General features: G+C 43.5%; 1 protein-coding gene across 11 annotated transcripts in view; it reads left to right on the top strand.

Moving 5' to 3' along the window:
* The window catches only part of CACNA1E (calcium voltage-gated channel subunit alpha1 E), a 654,182-nt gene that overhangs the window by 475,678 nt on the left and 153,541 nt on the right, over positions 1-24,963 (top strand). For all 11 annotated transcript variants that reach the window (XM_045048892.1, XM_045048898.1, XM_045048896.1 and 8 more), the window contains one exon: positions 23,352-23,455. In XM_045048892.1, the coding sequence (XP_044904827.1) occupies positions 23,352-23,455 (104 nt within the window). The remainder of the gene's footprint in view (positions 1-23,351; positions 23,456-24,963) is intronic.

Here is a 24,963-nt window from a genome sequence, read left to right as displayed (position 1 = left end):
GTTCATAGTTATTACAAATTAGGGAAAATGAGGTTTAAGCTGTGTCACTAACATGCTTATCCAGTGGGTGAGGCTAAAGGTTGCTAAACTTTTTGGAATCGTGATACAATAATTTCATTGTTTTAGTGTCGTGTCTTGTCAACCCACCTCTGCTTTCTCTGTCTAGCCTTTTTCCACCCCGTTATTGACATTTAGTTCATATTCATTTTAGTACTAAAGTGAACTAAATTATTTCTGTATTATGAAATTCACATTTGAGATCATTTAGACATATTCTGTAATTCTGGAAGCCAGAATCATAAGACTAGTTAAATCAGATTCTTTAAAAAAAAAAATCACACCAAGAAGCTAGATGGAGTGATGAAGTGTTGAGATCTGTGTCCCTTAGATGACTGGCCAAGGTCAATAACCTGCCCCAGGTGAACCCTGCTCTAGGTGAAGAGCTCAGCTGTTCTACTGCAAAAGCATGTGTCCAGTTATGATCTTTGAGGGTATTTCAAGAAGCTTTCCTTTTCTTAGATTCTTCAGCAACCCCCAGGAATGGAAACACTTTCAGGGAAAACATGAGACTAATTCAGGAAGTAAATGTCCACAGCAATTACAGAGAAGAAGCAGGGGCTGTATTCCTAAAGAAGGACTCTGTGCAACAAGATTATCTTTCTTCTATTAAAAATTGGAAATCCTTTCTCCTAGGAGTTCATTGGCAGACTTCTTTGTAGTCTTATAGTCAATTTAAAAATATATCGCTTCTGAAAGATGTGAGCTTGAAGTGAATGCTATCACATGAATCATTTTTTTTTTTACCATAGAAAAGTCTTTTAGGTGGGGTGTTGATGTCAAGATTAACTCAGAGAAAATTGGCTGCAGTTAGGGCTAAATGATAGTGATCATTCCAAAACTCATTAAGAGTCTGAAAAATGAATATTTAGACTTTATCCTTGACCAAAAACCATTTGTCCCAGAGTGAAACATGGTAGCTGGAGAATGGCAGTTCAACAACCTGAAGTGTAGGCGGGCCTTTCTTTATGAACTAGGCATGTTCTTGACATTTTGTGTGTCAATCAGCTTTTTGTAAATGGAATCTTTTTTTTTTTTTCATTAACTTACCCTGTAATTTCAGCAATGTTTAACATTCTTTCCTGATTGATGTTGAGTTGGCAGTTAACTGTGAACATTCAGCTTTGGAGTTTAGTGCTTCTTTCTCAATTTCTTGCTCTTTTGCTCTGCTCTCTTTCTTTTAATGACTGCTTGAGGAACAAATACTCTGTCAGGTGTAGTCATAGGTGTTGGGGATATAAATATGCATGACAGGTAAATAATTACCAAACGATAGGTAAGTGCAATACTGGGAAATGCAGGGAGCCCATGATAGCACAGTGTTCCTCTGTCTAAGGAGGTGAGGGAAGTGTAGGTGTCTGAGCTGAGTGCTGAAGGAGATGAAGATTAAGAGGAGGAGCTTGCTTGGGTGATGCCCACCCCAAAATGACCAGGATCAGAGGCCTGGCTGAGATCAATTGGCTGGAAGGATTTTGATGTTGAGTAGTTTCGGCATTGGGACAGGCACTTAGCAGTGGATGGTTTTTGCTTAGCCTTCTACATGGAGTGAATATCGGTGGAAATTTGTTCCCAGTCTTTGTTTCTCTAATGGTTGGGAGGAGTTGTTTTACTGTTATTTCCTCCTAACTTTTCTGTCAAATACACTTGTGGAGTTTCTATAATATGGATTGTGTTGCTTCAAGCTGTAATTCAACCTGTAAGACCAAATCTTAATATTCGTGAAACAGAGCCACCCCAAATAAGATGAAAGGGAAAAGAATATCAATCTTTTCATTTCCAGTAGGAATTTGATTCTGCAACTTTAAGAAATGGTTATATAGAAATTACAATTTTCTCAGTGGCAGAGGACACCCACCATAAGTAATGTCAAAAGACAATTGATAGACTGAGAAAAATGACACAAAATAAGCTTCTAACATAACTGATACACAAAGAGTTTCTACAAATTCATAAGAAAAAGACAGTCACCTAGAAAAAAGGACAAAGGATGTGAACAAGAAATTCAAAGAAAAGGAAATCTATATGGCTAATAAACACCTGAAATGATACTAATACTCAGAAAATGCAAATTTCATAGGGTGCATTTTTGTCCATCTGATTGGCTGACATTTAAGGGTCATAACATCCAGTACCTGTGAGCATGTGGAGGAAAAGGCATTGATGAATTTATGGTGGGGAGTATTTGATGGATTGCTACAACCTTTGAGGGAATTAATACTAAAAACAAGTATTCTTTTTGATTGCGTAAGCCCATTGTTGAGACATCCACCTACTGAAATAAAAAGCTGGTTGATAAGGACATAATAGGTAAGAGAGAATATTTCAGCCTTATTTTATAGCACCAAAAACAAAAGCAAATGCCCCCTGTGGTGTGTGTATTTTAACGAATTCAATCTATATGTTTGTCCTGGAGGGATATTCCTAATGTGTTTTAAATAAGAAAAGCAAGTTAGAGTAATGTGTATAGTAGGATTCCATTAAAAAATAGCAAAACACTATACATAAGTTTGAATGTGCATGGAGGTGGGTGGGGAAAGTGTGCACATCAGGCCATAAACACCTGTGTAAACACAGCAGGATGGGAAGGGAGATGAGGGGAAGCTAAACTTTTTCTTTTCTTTTCTTTTTAATGTTTATTTATTTTTGAGAGAGAGTGTGAGCGGGACAGGGGCAGAGAGAAAGGGAGACAGAATCCGGAGCAGGCTCCAGGCTCTGAGCAAGCTGTCAGCACCCAGCCTGATGTGGGGGTTCGAACTCACAAACTGCGAGATCATGACCTGAGCCGAAGTCAGACGCTCAACCGACTGAGCCACCCAGGCGCCCCTAAAGTTTTTCTCTACACATCTTTGTAGTGTTTGACTATCAGTTATTCCTAATACACATTGCTTTTGCAATTTAAAATATCACAAGTACAACTGAAGTAATTGCTTAAAAATTAAGAACTGATTAGGACACCTTTGTTACTACTGTTGTTCAAACCAGCTAAAAAACAGTTACATGATGCCCGGTGAGGTGAACTCCTTGGCTCACCATCCCATGGAACAGAGTATAATTGACACTACCCACTGCACCTGTTTTAGCCTCTCTGCTTTTAGGACCTAACATTTATTCATTAATCCATTCTTCAATTTCTTACTTTAGTTATAATTTTAATAAATATGTAAACAAATATATATGTATGTATGTACACACACACACACATATGTTTATCTATATGTAGATAGGTAGGTAGGTAGATTGCCTACTATGTGCTAGGCTTTCCACATGTACTTGCTTTGAGTCCTGCACACTTCCCAAGCGGTAGTGTTGTGTTTTTCTAACTCTGACCTAATTCTTCCTAGGCCAGACAGGCTAGCACCTGCTGGAATTGCCCTCAGGTAGCTGAAAGGCCCTACTGGAAGGAGCTTGGTTTTTGTCACCCTCAGCTGGGTGTTGCTCCTTGGAGGCCTGCTCTCCAAGAACAAACCAACCAGGCCTGACACTGCATAATAGGGGCATTTTCACAAGCTTGGTGCCCACAGGTGGTGGTGGTGGTGGGGTGCCAGCCAGGTGCAGGGTCCTTGGTTAATTAGGCGATTATGGTGGTCCTGCAGTCCGGCTGTGTGCTAATGAGTCTGGGAAGCCTCAGGCTGTGAATGGACTTCTCTGCAAAGAGCTTGAATATTTCAGGTCCCAGGGTGACTTTTCTTTCGGGATAGTTTCATAGGACCACTCACACCCTTAGACCCTATCCTCCCCTCTCTGAATGCCTTTTTTTGGGGGTATATCCTTTGTAATGCCATCAATTATTGCACTTTCCAGTCTCCTTGGCTGGATCTTGGGCAGTCTGAGGTCAGGAATTTTCTCTAGGCATTTGCTCCCCCCCCCCCCCCAGCACTGTGCTTTGGGCATAGTTGGTGCTCAGTCAGATGACAGATGCCTGAAGTGTTTGAGGATCCTGGGGCAGGCCTGGGGCTGTATCCCAGAGGCGGGGGCTTGTCCCAGTAGGCTTAGTGGAGATAGTGAGGATGGGCCTTTCAGCCCAGGAACTCCTGTTAGCCCCTCAGAGGGAAGTGAACCCTGGAGAAGGTGAGGAGAGGGAGAAGCTGAGTCCTCGATTTCCAGGGAGAATGCTGAAAGCTCACCTATTAAAATGCCCACTTTATTCCCACTCACTGAAGCTGAAAGGAGAGAGTTGAGGAACCTTCCATGTGCCCACTTGTCCTGATTCATGGTGGCTGGGCCCCCAGGAGAGACATCTGACCCACACGGCCTTTCCCAGGGCCCTTGACTGACCACAAGTCCAGAGAGATGAGGTGTGGTGTGTGTGTGTGTGTGTGTGTGTGTGTGTGTGTGTGTGTGTGTATATACATATATATATATATATATATATATATATACATATATATATATATATATATATATATATAGACACTACATACACATACACACAGAGCTCAGATTTCACGTAGCAATAGGAATACTGCTCAGTGGATCTCAAGGCCCCACAAAAACTCAGTATTTTGGGGAATCTCAGCGTACACGAAGCAAGAGACGGGTATAAGTAACAGCAAGTTGGTCTTGGAGTCCTGAGGTAGAGTGCACTCTAGTGTGGCCCCAAGGTCTTTAGACTGAACCAGAGTCACCTTGGACTGAATGAGCTGATGCAGTATTGACAGCTACACATTCTCTATGGAACATCTTTTCTCACTCTCTGTCCACCTTGTAGCCAATGCAGGGATGCCACTGAGGGAGATCAACAGGGATTTGTTGATCCCTGGCTCAGAAGGAACGATGGGTGTGCATTTTCCCTTTTATACCGACATTCCAGAGGAGCTAGTTATAAAGGCATAGTGTAACCCAAGAATGCAGGTTTCAAAATAAGAGAGCTCACTTCTATTCCAAGCACTGTCAGCAGCTTTCTGTGTCACCTTGGTAGGAGGTGGGGCAGAGGGAGAATTCTGGGATCAGCTATCCTCCAAGGAACTTATGCCATTCTCACCGGGATGCTGGAGGATCAGGTCAGCAACACCTGTCTTTACATAAGTGAGTTTTGTTTAATATTTAACTCTTAAAGAACCAATGATAATAATAGCCTGTATAACCTACTCCCCTGCTTGATTTGTGTGGCCCATTTTTATAAAGCTAATCTGTCAGAGGAACTTCATTTATAAAGTTCCTTACTGCTGAGGCTGTGTGTCCCGACTGTGGGCCATGTATGTGGATACTGTGGAAATGAAATTTGTACCTTCTGAACCCATGCCGGGTGATTTGATTCTGAGCTGAATAGAAATATAGCCTGTACAAATCAAATATGCTTCTAGAGGATCTGTTGTCTTGAAGGTGCTTGGAGGAAAGATAAAGACATTCAAGACACAGTCCTTCTCCTCAACGAGTATGCAGCCCAGCCAATAATTTTATAAAGCTTCTAGGGGTTGCATATGCAATATCATAGTCTTTTGAGTTTGAAGACTATTATGATTACTGTTATCGATTATTCTTTATTGAATACTCCCTAAGATACAGATATTCCCTTAGATTGAGGTCCATGGAAGTCAGTTCTGCACTGGAGAATTGCGTGCATAATGTATATTGGGTGTACCTTGGGAAATGTACCTGAGGAAGCCTGGAGGCCAAAGTTGGACAGAGGGAGGACTGACCCACACCAACAGAGCTAGCTAGATGTGAGGTACAAAGGCAATTCCACTGAGGGGTGCAGCTGTGAGCTGTCAGAAGCAGATGTTCCCAGCAGCAGGAAGATGGGAGTGTGTCCTCTCTGAGGAAAAGAATTGGCTAGAACACATAGTGTCCACCTGCAGAATGCTTTCTGCCTGCCATACCTTGAGTTGGGTGTTTTAGCTACATTATTTTTAGTTCATATTTTTTTAAAGGTGAGGCAGTTGTTGGGCAGAAAAGCCAAGTAACTTACCTAAGAATGCACAGCTAATACATGATGGGCTGTTAACTATCAGACTGTACTCCTCATTTGGTCTTCACAGCACTGTTCCATGATAGAGATTATCATCCCATTATACAGATTGAGAAATTGAGGCATGGAGAGTTTAAATGATTTGCCCAATGTCACATAACTAATAAGAGATGAAGCCATTGTTTTCTCATTGTCCTATATTGTCTCACAGAGGTAGCCTGTCCAGTGAAAGACATCAGTTTGGGCTGGAATAAACATCACAGCCCTTGGGTAATATATGGACCACCAGTTGTCTCCCCTCTCCATTACTGTAGACAGAATCATGTCCTCTGTTGTGGACAAATGAGCATGGTCTTTGAAGTCAGGCAGACATGGGTTTGAATCCTGGCTCTTTGTTTTACTACTTCTCTGAGTTCAGTTTCATCATCCATAAAATGGGAGTAATAATGACCACTTTATTGGGTCATTATGAGGATTAAAAGAAATCAAATACGAGAAATCTCTCAGCACATCCTTTCCCATCCTCCTTGGCCCCCCAAAGAGGGATCAAAGCTCCGCAAGGATTTTCTGAGGGCAGATACTTTGAACATGATGGTGGTTTATTAATTTATCTTTTCCAAATTTGCTTTCTTCTCTCACACCAAGGGATAGCAAGACTAAGTATTCCATGCAGTTTGCTCAGAATTCTAACACTAGCCTGTTAGTCTAATCATAACAGAGTTCTTGGAAACAAACATAGCAACAGCAATTATATTTTACTTTTAATGTCTGATTGGCTGAAATTTGCTTTTACTAAGTTATTTCCATCAAATGTATGGAGCATTGTGCATTTGGCTTATCTCTGTGTCCTCCTCTTGCAGCCCCATCTAGCCTCATCTAAGGCCTCATCTAGCCTTTATTGTGGAAGCTGATTTGATATGTGTTTGCCTTGTGGGTGCCCTCGAAGCTCCAGCCATTCCCAGCAAAGGGCTGGGATGATCTTGTGAGTCTTCTGTTTCTCGTTATCCCTCTGCTCTCCCACCAGAATCTCTGGCCTTGAATCTTCATGTGAGTTCTGCTCCTGTGCCCCTTCCCCACTGGGTCTCCTCCCCTGGCTTCTAGACTAATCCTTCCCCAGTCTCTGAGCCCTGCCTCATTGACCTCTTCTGCTTCCGGCCCTGCAGGAAGGTGGGCTCCATTCCTTTCCTCTTGAGTTACTCCTCTTTTCTCACAGTGTGTCCCACAAGGTACCTGAGCCATCCGCCCAAGCCAGGCTGTGTTAGGGTATGAGCCTAGAGCAAACCCAAGTGCCTCTACATTGCTGGGTCTTCACTCCCTGTCAGGACCTATAACTATTCTGCCCTTACAAAGAAATGGTCTTTGCAGGTGGCCCAGCTGGGGGCCAGACCCCATGTGGGGAGCTTTTCCCTTAAGTTTTCCCCTCACTATGTCCTTCCTACTCAAGCTTAGATCCTTCTGCAGAGCTCAGGCCTCAGCGTAGGTGTGTCTAGTGCCTGCCTATCTTGGGGGGCAGAGCAGGGGTGGTGAGAGGAGCTGTACCTGTTGCTATGGCAGCACCCAGCTGAGATCATGAACCCATTTCATTCCCAGGAGATTTCAAGGTGAATCAGTCTCTCCTCACCCACTCCCTTTCTCTTCCCTCTCCACCTCTCACCACATCCCTCGGTTATCTTCCCTCCCCTTCACTCAACCTCAGGCTTTCTCCTTCCTCAGATTTCTCTTCCTTTTGCTCCAAGATACATCTGCGGAGCAACTGAGGCTATGCATGGCAGACTTGTTTATTTTCCTAGACCAGTGTTTCTCAAACTTTAGCAGGCATCCCCTAAAGAGCTTGTTAGAACACAGTTTCTGAGTGTTGAGTTTTGTCCCTAGAGTTCTGATCTGAAGGGCTTCGTTGGGACCCAAGAATGTGCATTTCCAATAAGGTCCCAAAAGATGCTGATGCTGTAGGGCCAAGGACCGTCCTTTAAGAATCACTATTCTGGACTAGGTTTGCCCATGTTGAACTAGTTATGGCTGGAATATTCCTTTGTGCTTTGATTCTACATGGTTTGATTAGCTCATTCATCCATTCATACAACATGTTTATTGAGCACCTTTTCAGAGTACTGTGGCAGCTACTCTCTATACAAAGAAACAAAAAACCTTGTCCTCCAAGAGTTCACAGATTTGTACAGCGGACAAACAAGTAAATAATTATTATATGGTGTGATAAATGTTATAATAACCTGCAAATAATGAAAAAGGTTTATAAGTAGGCACTGATCTTGTACAAGGAATGTAAAATATTTAAATCAGATGAACATAAATTCATTCATATAAAGTGATTCATTCTTTTTTTCTTTCCCTCCTTTTCCAGGGTTAGGGGAATCAGAGCTTAACCTACTTAAATACATTAACATCTAGTGTGTGTGGAGCATTTACTATGTTTCAATTACTGAACCACATACAGAATATATTGATTAAAACTGCTGGGGTCAGACTTCTAGCTGTAACCTGGTCACTTACTCTCTGTGCGGTTTGAGACAGGTTACTCAACCACTCTGTGCCTCAGTTTCCTCATCAGAGAAAAATGCTATGGAACTAGGATCTGCTTCAAAAGATCTTGAGAAGATTATAGGTGCAAAAAGGGGCAAGATGAACATAGTAATTGCTCTAATAAAAAGTTGCCTCTTACTATCAATATTTTGTAACCTCATGCTGAATATCAAACAGTTTGCTTAAAGAAATGTATACCCTCCAGACTAAATAAATCACCAGGATTTAGCCAAGAGAATGGTTTGGGGCTAGGTCTGAATGTGGGGATTGGAGGAACTCAGAGCAAGCCTGAAAAGTGCCTGGGGCTCTACCCCTACCAGGAAGCAGCCTTAGCTGGGGCAACCAGGGACTCACTTTATCCAGATGAGGCATAAGAAAGGCCTTGAAAAGGGGCACCTGGGTGGCTCAGTAGGTTAAGCCTCCCATTTACGCTTAGGTCATCATCTCCCCATTCATGAGTTCGAGCGCTGTGTAGGGCTCTGTGCTGACAGCTCAGAGCCTGGAGCCCGCTTCAGATTCTGTGTTCCCCCCCCCCCTCCCCCTTCCCCGCTTGTGATGCCTCTCTGTCTTTCTCAAAAATAAACAAACAAAAGGCCTGGAAGGATGGCCAGGATTTTCACTGTGCTTTTTTTCTTTTTTCTTTTTCTCTTCTTCAGGGTTAATTGTCAGGATGGATTCTTAAAAGCATTTTTAGCAGAGACAACATCCCTACCCAACAAATCTTAAGAGGGAAGAATCCTCAGGCTGGGATGTAGAATTTCAAACTTAGCTTTGCCATTGAGACAGCCAGGTTCGCCTTCCTTGAGAGATGCTTTCTCCCCCATCCCCCATCACCTTCATGCCCAAATGCCATATGGTTGGTGCTGTCAGCATTAACTGGGTATTTCCTAGCAATGCCCTCCAGAGAGGCTGTTTTCTATTGCTTCCCCTGAAGCATAGTCTTCTCCCCTCCTAGATACCCTCCCCAGCTCCAAGGGATGTGATTCTCCGTTGTGTTTTTATTCCAAGATCAGGGAGTGTTCCCTTAATCTTTGGGGCCCTCTACGGACTGCAGTCCACATTGATGCTGTGTGTCAAGTCTGAATTTTCTGCCTCCCTCAGACCTAACTTCCCAGCTGAAACTGTAGCTGGATGGGAAGGCAGAATCATAGCAGTTTTGTTTTAATCCTTTCCTGACCTCCTCAGAAATAAGGGTGATACAGCCTTTCTCCTTCCAGAGAGGATTAGAAGCTAAAGTCCTTCCTGGAAGATACACCTGGGAAGGGCTTATTAAGTGATAATCCCTGATCAACCCCCTCACATCATCTACTAACTCTTCCCTCTTAGTAATGAAATAGACTTCTAGGCATCTAATTAGCTCTTTGAGAAATTTTCTTTCTCATCACCTTTTCTTTCTTTCCTCCTTTCTGCTTCCCTTGGACTTAATCAGAGCCATGCATTCGGCTTATTAACTTATTCATTCATTCATTCATTCATTCATTCATTCAATAAGCACTTGCTGAGCACCTACTGAGAGCTAATTTGGGTTCTGGGGCAGATGCATGGACAAATAACACCTATTACTTGTTCTTAAGGGGTATCAAGTCTTGGAGAGGAAGATGACATTCAAGCAGTAATTACAGTACAAAGTTAAGTGGTGTGACAGCACCAAGTGCAGGGGGTAATGAGGGTGAATGACTCTGGGAAGGTTTCCCAGCATAGGTAACATTTATGCAGGGTATGTGTAGAGGCTTTCCAGGTGGGAAAAGTGGAGGTTTTCCAGGCGGTGGGGACATGAGCAAAAGCACAGAGGTATGAAAGAACATGAAATATGAGGGCATTGCAAGAAGCAGGGTGTGGTCATGTGACTTGGTCTAGGGAGAGGCAGCAGCTGTGAAGTCAACTGGAGAGTTTAGGCTGGGGTCAGTCCTGGGAGGGGATGTGGCAAGGGTGACCATTCGAGGGTGTTAAGCACAGGAGAGACAGAGTGAGATATGTTGGTTACAAAGAACACCTTTCCCCTGCTCTGAAGACTGAAGCCGGCTGTGACTGGGAATCACTTGTCCCACTTTACAGGGTTACCCTGGCAACAGAGTGGCATTTGGCCTACTAGCCAAGGAACTAGCTGTGACAGTCTTCCTACCTTATGAAATGTCCATGGCTCAAAAATAATCCCATGAGTTAAGATGTGCACACCAAATGACTTGAAGCAATATATCATTGGATGGGATTACCATATGCAGTTGGTCAGAAAGTATTTACCCTGCTAGCATTGCTGTTGTAAATACTTGCATTCATAACTCTGTCCTCAAGAATGTTCCAAATTAAAACAACATTGTTATTTTTGTCTCCCACCCCTAATACAAGAAGCAACACAATATAATATCTTGAGAAGAGGCCAAATAAGAGTTTGGATATTGGTTCTGTAATATACTGACTGTATAGCCTTTCTGAGCTTGGATTTTGTTGCTGTTGTTTGTTTTTAACATGTAAACTTAAAATTGCACCTCTCTTGTACATAGTTGTGAAGATTAGATTTAATGTATATTATGCACCTGGTTCAGTGTCTAGCATAGAGTAGATACAAAACAAGTGGAAGCCATGATTATTTTTCCTCCTAAGCTACACTGGAGTCTTAGGCTATAAGTCACAGGAAAATATTTAGGTAAAGATGTTTTAATCAGGTCCTCTTCATACTTGTAGAAATAGGTTTGACTGGGCCCATGTTGGAGCTGTCATTCAATAGCTTATATAGATTCTTGTATTAGTCACCTATCATCATTAATCATGGTGCATTCCACCTTACTGAGCAACAAAGATAGTTCTGCAGAGAATGGTAAAGGCAAAAACTGATTCTTTCCAGTGACTCCTAGATTGGACAAACAATGAACATCATTGTTCTGTTATCTGTATTGTTTCAACCTTGTTATACCCCAAAACCAATGGGAATGCTCAATTGCAATGAACTTTGTGTGTCTTATGAGAGTGAGGAAGAACAAGAAGAATTTCTAGCAGCAAAGTGAAGAAGACAGTACAAAATCAAGAGATGAGAAAAGAGAAGGGTTTGGGAGAGTGGTAGACTTGGAACCTAGGAATGAAAGTCCATGAGGGAGAGGAGAAGCAAAGTGAGGAATATGGTCTGAGTGGGAAGGGATCTCACATCTGTTGTCTGATGTAGGCACCTACTCAACTGAGGAACTCCCTCCTCAGTGTCCCTAACAGATGGTAATCTTGCACAGTTATTCCCATTTTTTTTCACATCATGGCACACATAGAAAATAATATTTGTATAACACTGAGGTAAATGGATGAGGCTGCTTACAAGTGGAGGTGACCAACCTGGGGACTCTGACAGGTGAGTAGAGCAATACCTTGAGTACACCTGTAACCCAGTGTGCTTTGAGAAACTCAAACCCAGCAGGACCAGAGTGGAGAACCTCACCCATGCACTCTCAGGACAGCACCTCAGGTGCTAAATAGGCACATTGGACTGGGTATTTCATTATAATCATTCATACAAATGCAAATTTACTGAGCATGTTTTCCAGAGATATGTCTTGGATTCTGAAGTTGGAGAATCCACAGTTTCTTAAAAGCCATGGTTTCTTGCTTTCACAGTGTTCTCACTAGGGAGTAAGAGTATTTCCTCTGGCCACCAAACTTGCCTGTAGCTTCTTCAGGGAACCAACTGGGCTTACCAGCCTTGTGTAGTGTTTGACACACAGTCATTAATTAAGATAGGGATGTTCAATGATACATTAATTCACCTGCTCAGAAGCCAACATGGAGGGGAAAATGAAAGCCAAGAAAAATTATTTGAAGCTTTTTTTCTTGAGTGTCTGCTCTTCTGTGCTGTGCTAAATATTTGTTAGCTAAGTGTACTTGCTATACGTCAACAGAGATGCTATCTTACAGGTGATGTATTTATTTCCAGAGAATGAAACTCTTCCAGGCCTGTGACGCAGAAGAATGCTAGGGGTGTTATAATCTCCTATGAGACAGCAACATTATTGAGAATCTCTTGTTTGAAAAATAATATTCTAGGCATTAGCAGAGTGAACAGAGAAATAAAAGTTGCAGTTCTGTTCTTGAGAAACATTTAACCCTAATGGGAACGTAGGACCAATATATGAAAGAGACAGAATATATATATCTTTACGTATATATATCTTTATCTATCTATCTATATAGATAGATAGATAGATAGATAGATAAAGATGGTCTGTAAATAAGCACACATAAAAAACTCAAGTGCAGCACTTAATGTTCTCTTTTCTATTGTAGGTGTTTCTACTCATGACTTAGCCTAGCCTTCCTGCAGATACCAAGGCCCCTGAGGACTGTTTTACATTCTTATTCCTCTTGTGCAGAGTACACACTCAAAAGTGTTAAATGTATATGCTATGTGGGGTGTACCTAAGTGCTGGGGCAATTCCAGAGTGAAGTAGAGTGGTGTGCTTAAGGCAAGCCTTATAAAGGCCAAGCAGTGTTTTCCAGTATGAGAAAGCTCATGGTTTGGCAGAGGGAGGGGATAGGGAGTGAGCAGATCTAAATAAACACTTAGGCCACCATTCAGGGTCGTCCATGACCTGCTGCTTCTTGTCTTGCTGTCCTAACTACTGCCAACAGCAACTATTTGTGGTCTCATTATTCCCACCCCTTTCTTTGTCCTTAGATTTTGTTCTTCCATTGATTGACCAATCTAAATCCTCCTCCTGCTTTGAGTCCAGGTACAGCCCCAGGAAGCCTTCCATGACACTTTTGCTCTCACTCCTTTCTTCATTAAATCAGATGGGAGTATTCACAGGTCTGAGCTCTGTGTTCTTAATGTTCAGAAAAAGTGGGAGACAGCATCAAATGTCTTCAACATTTGTCTTCAAATGTCTTGGTGTAGCTTCCAAATGAGATCATGAGGCTAGGTTAATTACGTAAAAAATAGCCAGAGGGAATGGCGCCATGGATACATAGTTTGAGTTCTGAACTAAGTGGTATAGAAGTGCTGTGCAGAGTAGGCTGCAGGACAGAAGTCCTGCATATCTCAATTATACTTTTTTTTTAAGTGTATTTGTTTTGAAAGAGAGGGAGAGAGAGAGAGAACATGAATGGGGGAGTGGCTGATGGAGGAGAGAGAATCCTAAGGGCTCGATTTTACAAAACCATGAGATCATGACCTGAGTCGAAATCCAGAGTTGGATCCTTAACTGACTGAACCATCCCCCCCCCTCCCCCCCGCCCACCGCCCAGTTCTTCTATAGCCAAGTAGTGGAGTATCTTTCAGCATTCACTCAGCTTTCGATCCTCAGTTCTTCACCTGTGAAATGAGGGGTGTGTGCTATCTCTGTAATCTGCAAGATGATAAAGATTTGAGTTCTTATACTGAATGGAAAGCAGTCATTAGTTAGCTGGAGGGGACAGGGGACCAATGGAAATGCAACAAATGGTTATAATTAGAAGGATTGATCCCTGAGGACCATAAGATAGAGAAGAGAACCAGCTAGGAACTGGTGAAAGACCTGTTGCCCTGGTGTCATCAGCACAGTTTTCTGGAATACAAAGGACCCTCCACAAAGCTCTGCCAGTGTACAGATTCGATCAAGCCTCATGTACCCTTTGTCCCTGAGCCTCAAAGGAATAGTCTTCTGAGACTCTTCCTTCAATCTCTGAGCACTTTTTGCTTCCCGACTTTCTGGAAACAGTACATCAAGTCTCTCATCAGCAAGCCCTGTAGAACGGGTCAAAGGGTGATGTGTTTTAGCTAATCATCATAGGATGCATCCTCTGTAATTTCCTCTTTCAGTCACGTACTTTGGCCAGGCAGCCTATGGTGCTTTCAGAACAACACACTCACCTTTTCCCAGAGCAAAGCAGCATCCCAGTCTGGATGGCTTCGCATAGGGTCAACTGTCCCTGGCCTGGTTTCCAGACTCCAAAAATGCCTGCCTGCCTGCCTGCCTAGTATCTGGGGCTGCACTTGCAGGGAGGACCTCTCCCCCCACCTCTCTCTTTCTCACCCCACCCCCTCCTTTCCTCACACTCTCTCTCTCCCGCCCTCCCTCTTTTTTTCCCCCAATAGTCTTTGTTTTCTTTCATTATTAAAAAAAAAGTTACTGCAGGGGCGCCTGGGTGGCGCAGTCGGTTAAGCGTCCGACTTCAGCCAGGTCACGATCTCGCGGTCCATGAGTTCGAGCCCCGCGTCAGGCTCTGGGCTGATGGCTCAGAGCCTGGAGCCTGTTTCCGATTCTGTGTCTCCCTCTCTCTCTGCCCCTCCCCCGTTCATGCTCTGTCTCTCTCTGTCCCAAAAATAAATAAAAAACGTTGGAAAAAAAAAATTAAAAAAAAAAAAAGTTACTGCAGGTAAGTTTCAAAGTATAGAAAGGTATAAAAACTTTTATTTTAATCGCTCGTTTCTACTCCCACCCCCGTTACCATCACTGTTAACATTTTTCACTATTTTGACTAAAACAGAACTTACTGTTAAAATTTGTACATGACCCTGAACTACTTAAGTAAATTGTTCAATTTAATTTTGGAAAAATTGAAAACATTTTATTATAGAAATTACATACACAAAGCTAGAGAGAAGAAAATATTGAGCCCCTCCTGTAACCCAAGCCCAGTCTCATAGATACAAGAAGATCTTCCTCCGTGTTGGGCTTCTGGCCTAGAGCTCCAAAAGGGAGATGACAGGATAAACATCACATAACCATGATATTGGAATTATTAGGATTTATCCAAAGAGATTTTAAGGATTTCAGGGCCCTGGGCCATGTGGGTTTTTAAGGCCCTTGCTTATGTGGACACACACAGTCATGGCTGCCTTCCTGGTCTGTTGTGGCACCACTTACACTCTCTAAGTTTGATGGCAATTACTTGAGTCCTCTTCCCAGCTGTATGGATGGGTTTTCACTGACGCATCAATGCTTGTCTCCCCAGTGCCAATGGTGATCACCACCCATGCCCAGGATGGGGCACTGCTTGCCCGTGATGCTGAGCAGAGCTCCCTGGAATGCAGCTCCTGACCCTGGACTCATTCACATCATACTGCTGCCTGTGGGTGAGGGTGGGAGTGCTGTTTTTTTTCCTGGCTTTTGTGGCCAAACTGGTTCTGCTGTTTTCCCACTGGCAAGAGTAGGAGAGGAATACGTGGTGAAGTATCCAATAGGAAGTTACTCCTCGAGGTGCTTTTGCATTGGACTAAGGCACTGCTGCGTCCTTGGTGACAGTCACTGACAATCCAGGCAAGCAAGAGAAAGTGGCTCCTGGCCATCAAGTTCAGGGACCTGGAACAACCAGAATGTGTGCTGAGTCTTGATTACTTGTAACTGGCCCCTAGCTAAGCCAGATGCTGCCTTTGGAGCTTGTTTGTATGGGGAAGCTTACAGTGTTGATTAAATATGCTCAGGAATCTGAGACATAATGAAATGCTTTGCCTTCAGGACTGACAGGTTCAGCCTCCTTGCCGGGTAGCAGCAGGTGGTTGTGTTTTACTTGGAGCTCTCTGTCCTCACTCTTTCCACCTGCTCCTCTACCCTTATTTCTTGCCTGAGGACTGGGAAGACAGCTCTTACTTTCTGGCTGCCAGATCCTAGTTTTTGGCTTTCCTATTTATTTTTGTTCTCCCCCAGAAAGTGGTAACAGTATGGCTAGGATTGCATTTAAGAGACCTGGGACTAGGGGCGCCTGGGTGGCTCAGTCGGTTAAGCGTCTGACTTCAGCTCAGGTCATGATCTCACAGTTCATGGGTTCGAGCCCCGCGTTGGGCTCTGTGCTGACAGCTCAGAGCCTGGAGCCTGCTTCAGATTCTGTGTCTCCCTCTCTCTCTGCCCCTCCCCCACTGGTACTCTGTCTCCCTCTGTCTCAAAAATAAACATTGTTAAAAAAAAAATTAAAAAGAGAGACCTGGGACTACATGAGATATGGAGAGTGAAGAGTTCTAAAGCAGTTGACCAACTGTGGTTCTACATTGTGACTCCAGGTCACTTTGCTCGTTTGGGCCTCAGTTTCCTCTTCCACCAAATGATGGGTTGGATAGCATGTTCTCATAATCTTCCAAGACCATTGCTGGAATTCTTGGTATGCAGGGAACCAGGTTGGATAATCCATATGCCTTTAATTGCCCAGTGGTTGTAGAGTCAGCATTTTGTGTCCTTTTCCTGGAATGTGAGTGTAGTCAGAGGAGTATAAATGGCTCTTCCCTTAGAAACACCATCCAACTCTTGACTCAGGGGTGGGGTGTTGCCTCTTTGTAAAGTTGGTCAAAACCCTGATGAGAGAGGCGCCTGGGTGGCTCTGTTGGTTAAGCATCTGACTTTGGCTCAGGTCATGATCTTGCAGTCCGTGGGTTCGAGCCTGTGTTGGGCTCTGTGCGGACAGCTCAGAGCCTGGAGCCTGCTTCAGATCCTGTGTCTCCTTCTCTCTGCCCCTCCTCGCTCCTGCCCTGTCTTTTCAAAAATGAATAAATGTTACAACAACAACAACAACAACCTGATGAGAAAGGGTATATATAATGTATTAAGTCAGATTCCCTGTAAACAGGTACTGGGACAGATTCCTGGGGCAATGATTTCTTGAGTGACTGCTTTCCAGGAAAGCAGTAAAGATATGAGGGAACCAGGATAGGTCAGGCGAAAATATTACACAGACGTGATTTCAGAAGTTTTAACCTCAGCCATATCCCACAGGCAGGTCAGGAGTGTGAATTGCAACCCAGAGTTGGTCCCACCCAGAGGAAGAGGGGCTGTGCCATTGATACCCTTATGTCAGTCATTGGATATAGGTCCCCCCACTCCAAGGGCAGGTATAGACTCCCAGGTGAGGCAGTTTTGTCATCCAAGGCCAAACTTCTGAGAAGGGTCCAGGTGTGAGCCAACACATATGGCTGCTGGAGGATGGGTGCACCTGCAGGTGAAGGGTACCTAATGGGAGCAGCACAGAACTTATGGCATCCAGGTTGGTGAGAGCCAGGCAGGGATCAGGGTAGGAAGCAGGGTGGGAGAGGGCTATTCTGAATGTAAATTCCTGAGCAAGCTAAAGTCCTAAGCAAAGATGGCTCAATGGATGGCTCAGCATATGCGGGAAAGTGCTTAGATATGGCTTTCCAATTAGACTGACATAATTGATGATAATAGAAGTCAGGCTAATGTTATATTTGAGGAAAGGGAGATGGTGTCTAGGATGGGGCATGAGGGAAGCACTGGGCTTATCTGGATGCTGGTCAGAAAATTACGTACACTTAGAAAAAATCCATCAAGGGGTGCCCTTATGGTGCATAGATGTTTCAGTATAACATCCATAAAGAAGCAAGGAGGCTGCTGTTACAGGGTGGTAGGAGTTCATTCTGAGAGGGCATCCCTATCCTCCTTTTTCTCTTACGTGCCCCCTCCTTCTTGGCACTTCTTAATCACCTTTTTCTCCTCTTTGTTTCCCTTCCATAATAAACCCTTTATCTGCCTTTCTGACCTCTGCTGTCTCAGCCAGGGGTTGTGTGTTAGACTATCATGTGATTCTATTCTCTCAAAGCTTCATTGAAAGTTCCAGGGAATCCTTGCCTGACCACCTAGACCAGATCAAATGCCCCTTTGCATCCCTGCCCAGTGTGGCCCCTTTATAGCAAACAGCTGAAGGTTGTATGTGTATATGTGTTCCTCATCTATTTAATGCAGGTTCCTTGTTGTGCTGTGTTTCACAACAGCCAGCACCTGATGTTGTTTTGCTCATCATTTATCCCCAACACCTAGGAGACTATCTGTCACAAAGTACATGGTCCACAAATTTGTTGAACAAAATATGGCATTCTGGCTCCAAAACATGAACCCAAGGTCCCTGGAGGGTGGAAAAGGAGCTGTCACACTTGGTGCTGGAATTAAGCAGAGGCCAGGGAAGGCCATCCACTGGGGGATTCCCGGTATGCTGCCCTTCAAGGAAGGTGGTACTTGGTGGAGCCAGCCTTTAGCTTCTGTCCCTTTCATTCCCATGCTTGCCTTTCCTGAACTTTCTCTCCCTGGGGTGTCAGCAGAGGCCTTGGACAGATGCTTTTGCTGAGATGGATGGGCTGGCCTTTTTGGAAGCCTACAGTGGACATCCCAACCGTGTCTTGACCTGAGATTGGTTGGTGATTCTAAAGATCTCTCCTTGGGACAAAGCCTCTCAGCCTGTCATTCTCCCCTGGAAACTGTTTTTATTCCTCAGGACATTTGGCAATTCCAGAAACACCTTTGGTTGTCACAGGTGGGGGAGTGCTACTGGCATCTAGTGGGCAGAAGCCAGGGATCCTGCAAATGCACCACATGGGACAGAATTAACCAGAATTACCCTCCAACAAAGAATTATCCAGTCCAAAATGCCAACAATGCCCTGGCTGAGAAACCCTTCTGTAGGCCAGCCCAGGCTCGCCAACAGATGCTGTCTCCAGCCTAGGAAGCTGGTGTGTCCCAGAGACCCTCTCTTTTCCTGAAATGACCCTGGAATCCATATCCCCCATTTCCCCAGTCCAGCTCACTCAGTCTCTTGGTGAGACTTGCTCTATGAGAGGCATGTACATAGAAGAGGCCCTCCTCTATGAAAGGCATGTACATAGAAGGAAAACAGTATATTCTCCAGAGCCCTGTGGAACCCTGATAGAGACCTGAGTTCAAGGGTGGGGGCTTGGCTCTGCATATACAGCTTCAGCCTGGGAGAACCATTGGACCTCCTCCCTTCATATTGCTGTCTCCATCCTCCTCTTTCTCCTCAATCCTGCTCCTCCCACCCCACCTTCTACCATTTCCCCCAGTCCTCCAGAGATTAATGTGATAATTGCCATGTGTGCCTGTTTACACAGGGAGTGGGTGCACTCACCACCCCCAATCAGGCAGGTTCCCAAAGGAACACATTTCACGGTGTCAGGACTGGTACCCGCTGAGCACACCCTGTGCAGGCGGGCTGCCACCCCCGACTGCTTTCTCTGTCTGTCATTACCCCCATCATGCGCACGTGTACATGTGTGTGTCACTTGGGGAATCAGCAGGTGAGAAAGACAGTAGTCAGCCTGCCAGTCTAGGGGCTTGGCTGGGTTGGGTGGGAGGAGAATCAGTGCCTTAAGTAAGAGGACATTGCCCCAAAGAAAAACACTGTTCTGCAATGGCTGACAAAGAGTAGGTGTTCCATGAATGGTGGGGAATGAAGAGGCTGGCACTCCTTGTGCAGCCTTCTTTGCAGGGAGGAGCCTGGTTTATACTTACTTAGCTGCTCCACAGCAGCGGTCTGGGCAGGGAAGGTTCTACTGTGAGACTCTTGGGCCAGAATCTAGTGGAACATGTTCAGAAGGCTGTGGGTCTCCTTCCCCAGCATCTTGCTCAGAACATTTAGCATGGCCGTCGTCCTCTGTTCCTGAAGGAAGAGTCACCAGGGTAAGTAGAGTGTGATGATCCCGCATGCAAGCAGCCTGTCAGAGTCACAGAAGCAGAGGAGTTTGGAGAAAGGATGAGAGAGAGAGAGCTTCTCACCTAGGCAGCCTTCCTCTCTTCCCCCTCCTACTGTGACACAGGCACAGGGACACCTGAGAGAAAACACACACATAGCTCTGAGATTATTACACTGGCAACTTTCTCCTTGGTGTTCCTGACTCCCGCCTCACATGGTTTCGGGGCTTTTGCTCACTTGAGAGTTGTCGATTACTTTCTTCTTTTTCAATCTCAAAAGACACTTTAGTAGTTGTCTCTCCTCCACTGGATAATTTTAAGGTTTTAATAATGAATCAGAAGGAGATTGGAGTTCTAATTAGCATCAGAAAGAACCATGTCATTGTGGGGGAGGAAAATGGGAAGTCCTTTGCCCACTTCCTGCTGAGCTATGTCCCCTTGTCCTGCTGGATTTGTCATTGATCCACTGAAGGGCATGTGAAATGAGGGTGAGGCCTCCTGGTGAGGAAGGATGGGAGGGGAAGAAATGGGAGGAAACCCAAGGGAGAGGAGAAAGGTGTAGAGAGGGTGCGCAGAGTCTATTAAAAGGTTTGTGAATAATCTCAGGGCGCTGTCAAGCTGCCTTCTCCAGAAGAACCTTTTAAGCTGTCAGTCATCTGTAATAATTCCCTCAGGGGATAGTGCCCCTGGCCTTGGTGTCCTCCTAGTCTTTCTCTTTCTCTTCCCCTTCCTCCTCTTCTTCTCATCAGACAGGTCCCAATGCCATAGTGGAGGACAGTGTTTCTTAAAAAAACAATTCAGACAAAGCTTGAAAGGAGACCATCAGAAGGAAAGTTTTGTGTTTTTTTTTTTTGATTCATTTTAAACACGAGAATTCTCTTATTCAAATTGTGGTTGTTTATTGAGTAGTTGAACCACACACACTCCATGTGCCAAACACTTCATTAGGTGCCAGGTATAGAAATGAACAGTTAAGATTCTTGCCTTAAGGTGGGTTAAACCCAAACCAAAATATTCTCACAACACGTGGATAAAGAGACACTGTCCTTGTCATTGTTTTTTTTCTGGGAGAACTGGGAAGTGTGTTCTAGACTTTGGGCTCATGAGAAGAGTCTTCTTATCCCTGCATTTCACAGGCTGTATTTCCTCATGTGTTAATAGATTTTCTTCAAAAAGAGGGGTTTCATAATCAAGGAAGTGTATGAAATGATACTGAAGTTAGTAATGTGCCTTTCATGAGTCTTCCCACAGGCTAAGGGGAAAGTATAATCTGTTGTGTTTCCTAAGTCTCTTTGGTCGCAGAAGCTCATTTTCCACAGAACACATTAACATCTTGCAGATCACTAGCAGTGAGAATGCTTTTTGGGAAATGTTATTCACTCTACAGTGTCTCTGGCAAATCATCACCCAACTGAAATTGCTCTAGCCATCCTCAAACAGTAGCTCAGTCACTCCTGGGACCAAAGACACCTTAACAGTCACAATTTCATCCTTTCCATTGCTGGTACCAACTAATGTTTATTGGCAGCTGAGCCCTGATCTGGGTGCTGGGAGCAGACTTAGTCCTTGTTGCCAAAGAATGCTGGGCTGGGGGTTGCGGCGGGGGGGTGACTCTGGCTAAACCATATAGTCAGTCCAACTTCTGGTGCACCACTGGTGAGCCCTCTGAGCTAACCAGTCTTTACAAAAATGTTGCATTTGTAATCATGAATAAAGGTAGAGCTATTTATACATGGATCCTGTGATCCTATCCTTCAGCTCACAGGAAGGACCATGTCTCAACTGTCCTGGAAAAAAAAAAAAAAAAAAAAAAAAACAGCTTCTTATGTTCTTTAAAATCCCTTGTGGCCCTTGATAACTAGTTCTTCTGCATCTTCTTTCTGATAATCAGGAGCAGTTTTCTTTGAGGTCTGGCCCACATGTTCCCTGCTTGCATTTAACTGATCAGACCTGTTTGAACCAAAGAGTTAGAACTTACAGACTGAAACTGGCAGATCCCCACTTTTGTCCCATACAATTCAGAGGGTGTTTGTTTTTAACTTATATTCTGCTTCATTTGCAATCATCCGTCTCTGAACAGTGTGGGGGCAAGACAAAAGATACAAGTTTGGTGAAAGAGGTTGTCTTAAAAGCTATTTTTAATGGAAAATTCTACTGTGCAGTGATAGCTTCCATGATCAGTGGGAAGCTATATTCTGTGGACTGACATATTTCAATAGGAGGCAGAAAGAAAATTAGATAATTTGAGAGAAAAGAAAGAATGTCCTCAGAGACCACCAGAAGCATGAGGGCAATGAATCAAACATATGTTTGTAAAGCTTAGCAGTGAGAAGAGGAAAAGGTAAATCACAGGGATAAGAAGCATTTTGTCATAGAAATTCTGAGTTCAGATCTTAATTTTAGTAATTTAGCCTGTGAATTTTAGTCATGGCATTTGACTTTCATGGCGTTGTTTCTCCAGTGAATTAAGAATAAAATATCTTTTAATTGTTTCAAATGGGTATTACAGTTTGCATGTGAGGGGCTGGTGTGGGGTTGGAGGGGGATTTCAAAAGCCTGCATATATAAAATGCAATTCAAGGAGACTGTTTAGAAAGATTTGGGATTGATATTATGGGGAGGAAGGGTCAAGGTGAAGTTTAGTTGAGAGGATGAAGTGTTAGAGAAGACTTTTCAAAACGCTCCCAAACGGTTCCTAGGTCCTAATAAGACATCCTGCCAAGGGTTGCTTCTTTTGGCTAAGCCATGTGGTGTAATCCTCCCTCAGCCTCTAAGTATTCAAGGGCCATGAATCTCACTTGTAGTATAAGAATCCAGAATATGGATTTCCAAGCATTTTTCACTTCACTGTGTGTTCGGATTAGAGAGAGAGGAAAGGATTAATCTTTAAATCTAGATTTATTCCTTATTCTGTCCAGAGCCTTGTTGGGCCCAAGCCTGAGCCAGCTCTGTACTATTGGACTGTGATAGAAGAAAAAAAGAGTGCAAGGTCAAGGACTGAGCAGGATGTGGATGACAATAATGTGTCCCAAGCAGTCCTGTCCAGGCTTTTGCCAGCATCCATGGAGTAGATGGACACAGCTTGCCTCTGATTTTTGAGAATTTGCCCAATTTAGACTGCAAAAGCTTAGAACCCACTTCATCAAACACTATAAAAACCAGCAATTGTTTGTATGATCTTGGAAAAGTACTTGACCTCTCTGGGTTCAGTTATCTTAGCTGTTAAGTAAGGGTGTCGGACCGCTCCTACTCAGGGTGTTGTGTGAGGCCAATGCAGTGTCCTGTACTGTATACATGGGAGAATATGAGTTAACCCACAATAACACCAAACTGGGAATAAAGCACGCAGTGTTTAACTGTATTGCTCTGTGCTTGTTATATCACCCTATATGTGAAACTTCAGGAATGGAAGCCTTCTTCTGGCACATGGTTTTGGTAAAATATTAAGGAAGCGTTATTCTTTCTTTCAGACCAATGATGCCTTAGGAGCCACCTGGAATTGGCTGTACTTCATCCCCCTCATCATCATTGGATCCTTCTTTGTTCTCAACCTCGTTCTGGGAGTGCTTTCCGGGTAAGCCAGATGTTCCTCTCTCCTCTTAACTTCTTTCCAACTGTAAACTAATGCTCTGGACTACTGGCCAGTTCATTCATTTAACCTCCCTTTAGGGCAGCCCCTGTGTGAGGTGCTATTCGAGATGCTGGAAATGCAGTAGTGCACATTGTTTAATCGTCTTTATTTTTCTTATGAGTTAAAAAAATATTTAAGCCAGGTACAACGTTGAATATAGTATTCAGTGAGAGTTCATTGATTCATATACATCCTTTCATTCAGTCATTCAGCAGTCATAGATCTTCTTTGTCCAACACCAAGCTAGTTGTGAGGGATGTGAGGTTGAATAAGATAGAGGTTTTACCCTCAAAGATTCCTACTCTATCATTTATTGAACATCAAATTCCATATTTGTAGCTTGGATTAGTGTACATCAGTCAGCAAGTACTCAGTGTCTAAAGCCATGGTAAGCATAGCAAAGAGCACATAAAGTCTAAGGCATGGTTCCTATCCAACGTGGATAGAACTGGAGAGTGTTATGCTAAGTGAAATAAGTCAGGCAGAGAAAGATACCATATGTTTCACTCATATGTGGATCCTGAGAAACTTAACAGAAGACCAGTGGGGAGGGGAAGGGGACAAAAATGTTAGAGACGGAAGGAGGCAAACCATAAGAGACTCTTAAATACTGAGAACAAACTGAGGGTTGATGGGGGGTGGGGGAGAGGGGAAAGTGGGTGTGGGCATTGAGGAGGGCACCTGTTGGGATGAGCACTGGGTGTTGTATGGAAACCAATTTTACAATAAATTTTTATATATAATAAAAAATTTTATATATATATATATATATATATATATATATATATATATATATATATAACTATAACTGTGTTTTGGGGACAGGGCACAAACATTTAGACAGGGAATGGAGTTCTTTTACTGACTAATATGAGATATAGATAATTTGGGGCAAGGAACAAATCTATTATATAGTCTGAGATTATTAGGAATTGCTTCATGAAGGACTGAGATTTTGCTTGGGACACACAATATGTAATAGGATATATGTGAGTGAACATTCCATGAATGAGAGCACCACACCATAAGAAAAATTGAAGAAATGGGACTCATCTTGCAATAGGAAAGGATTATAATGAGCCTAATTTACCTAGAGCATTTGGGAAATGTAAAGTGTAAAATAGAGCTACAACAGGGGTTGATTTTAGAAGGTCTTACATTTTTCTAAGCAAAAATGAATTTAATTTCTTCTCTGAGTAGCATAAGTTCTTCAAATGGAAATTACAAGGTGGCGCTTCTGTTAAACATAGAAGGTTGAATGAAATTCACCATGTCTTGTAATTCTATTAACATTAAGAAGGGCACAGTGACAGAACAGGAGAGGAAATGACAACAGATGAGAGAGGTCAACAAAATTTTTGAAGGCAGAGAGTAAATGGTAACTGATCTAGTGGTGGGAAAGCTGAGGTTTAACTGACTTTGGTGAGGAATGCCAATAAAAAGGCAAATGA

This window comes from Felis catus, chromosome F1 (genome assembly GCF_018350175.1).
Source record: "Felis catus isolate Fca126 chromosome F1, F.catus_Fca126_mat1.0, whole genome shotgun sequence".
NCBI lineage: Eukaryota > Metazoa > Chordata > Mammalia > Carnivora > Felidae > Felis > Felis catus.
This window is presented reverse-complemented; position numbering and strand designations above follow the sequence as displayed.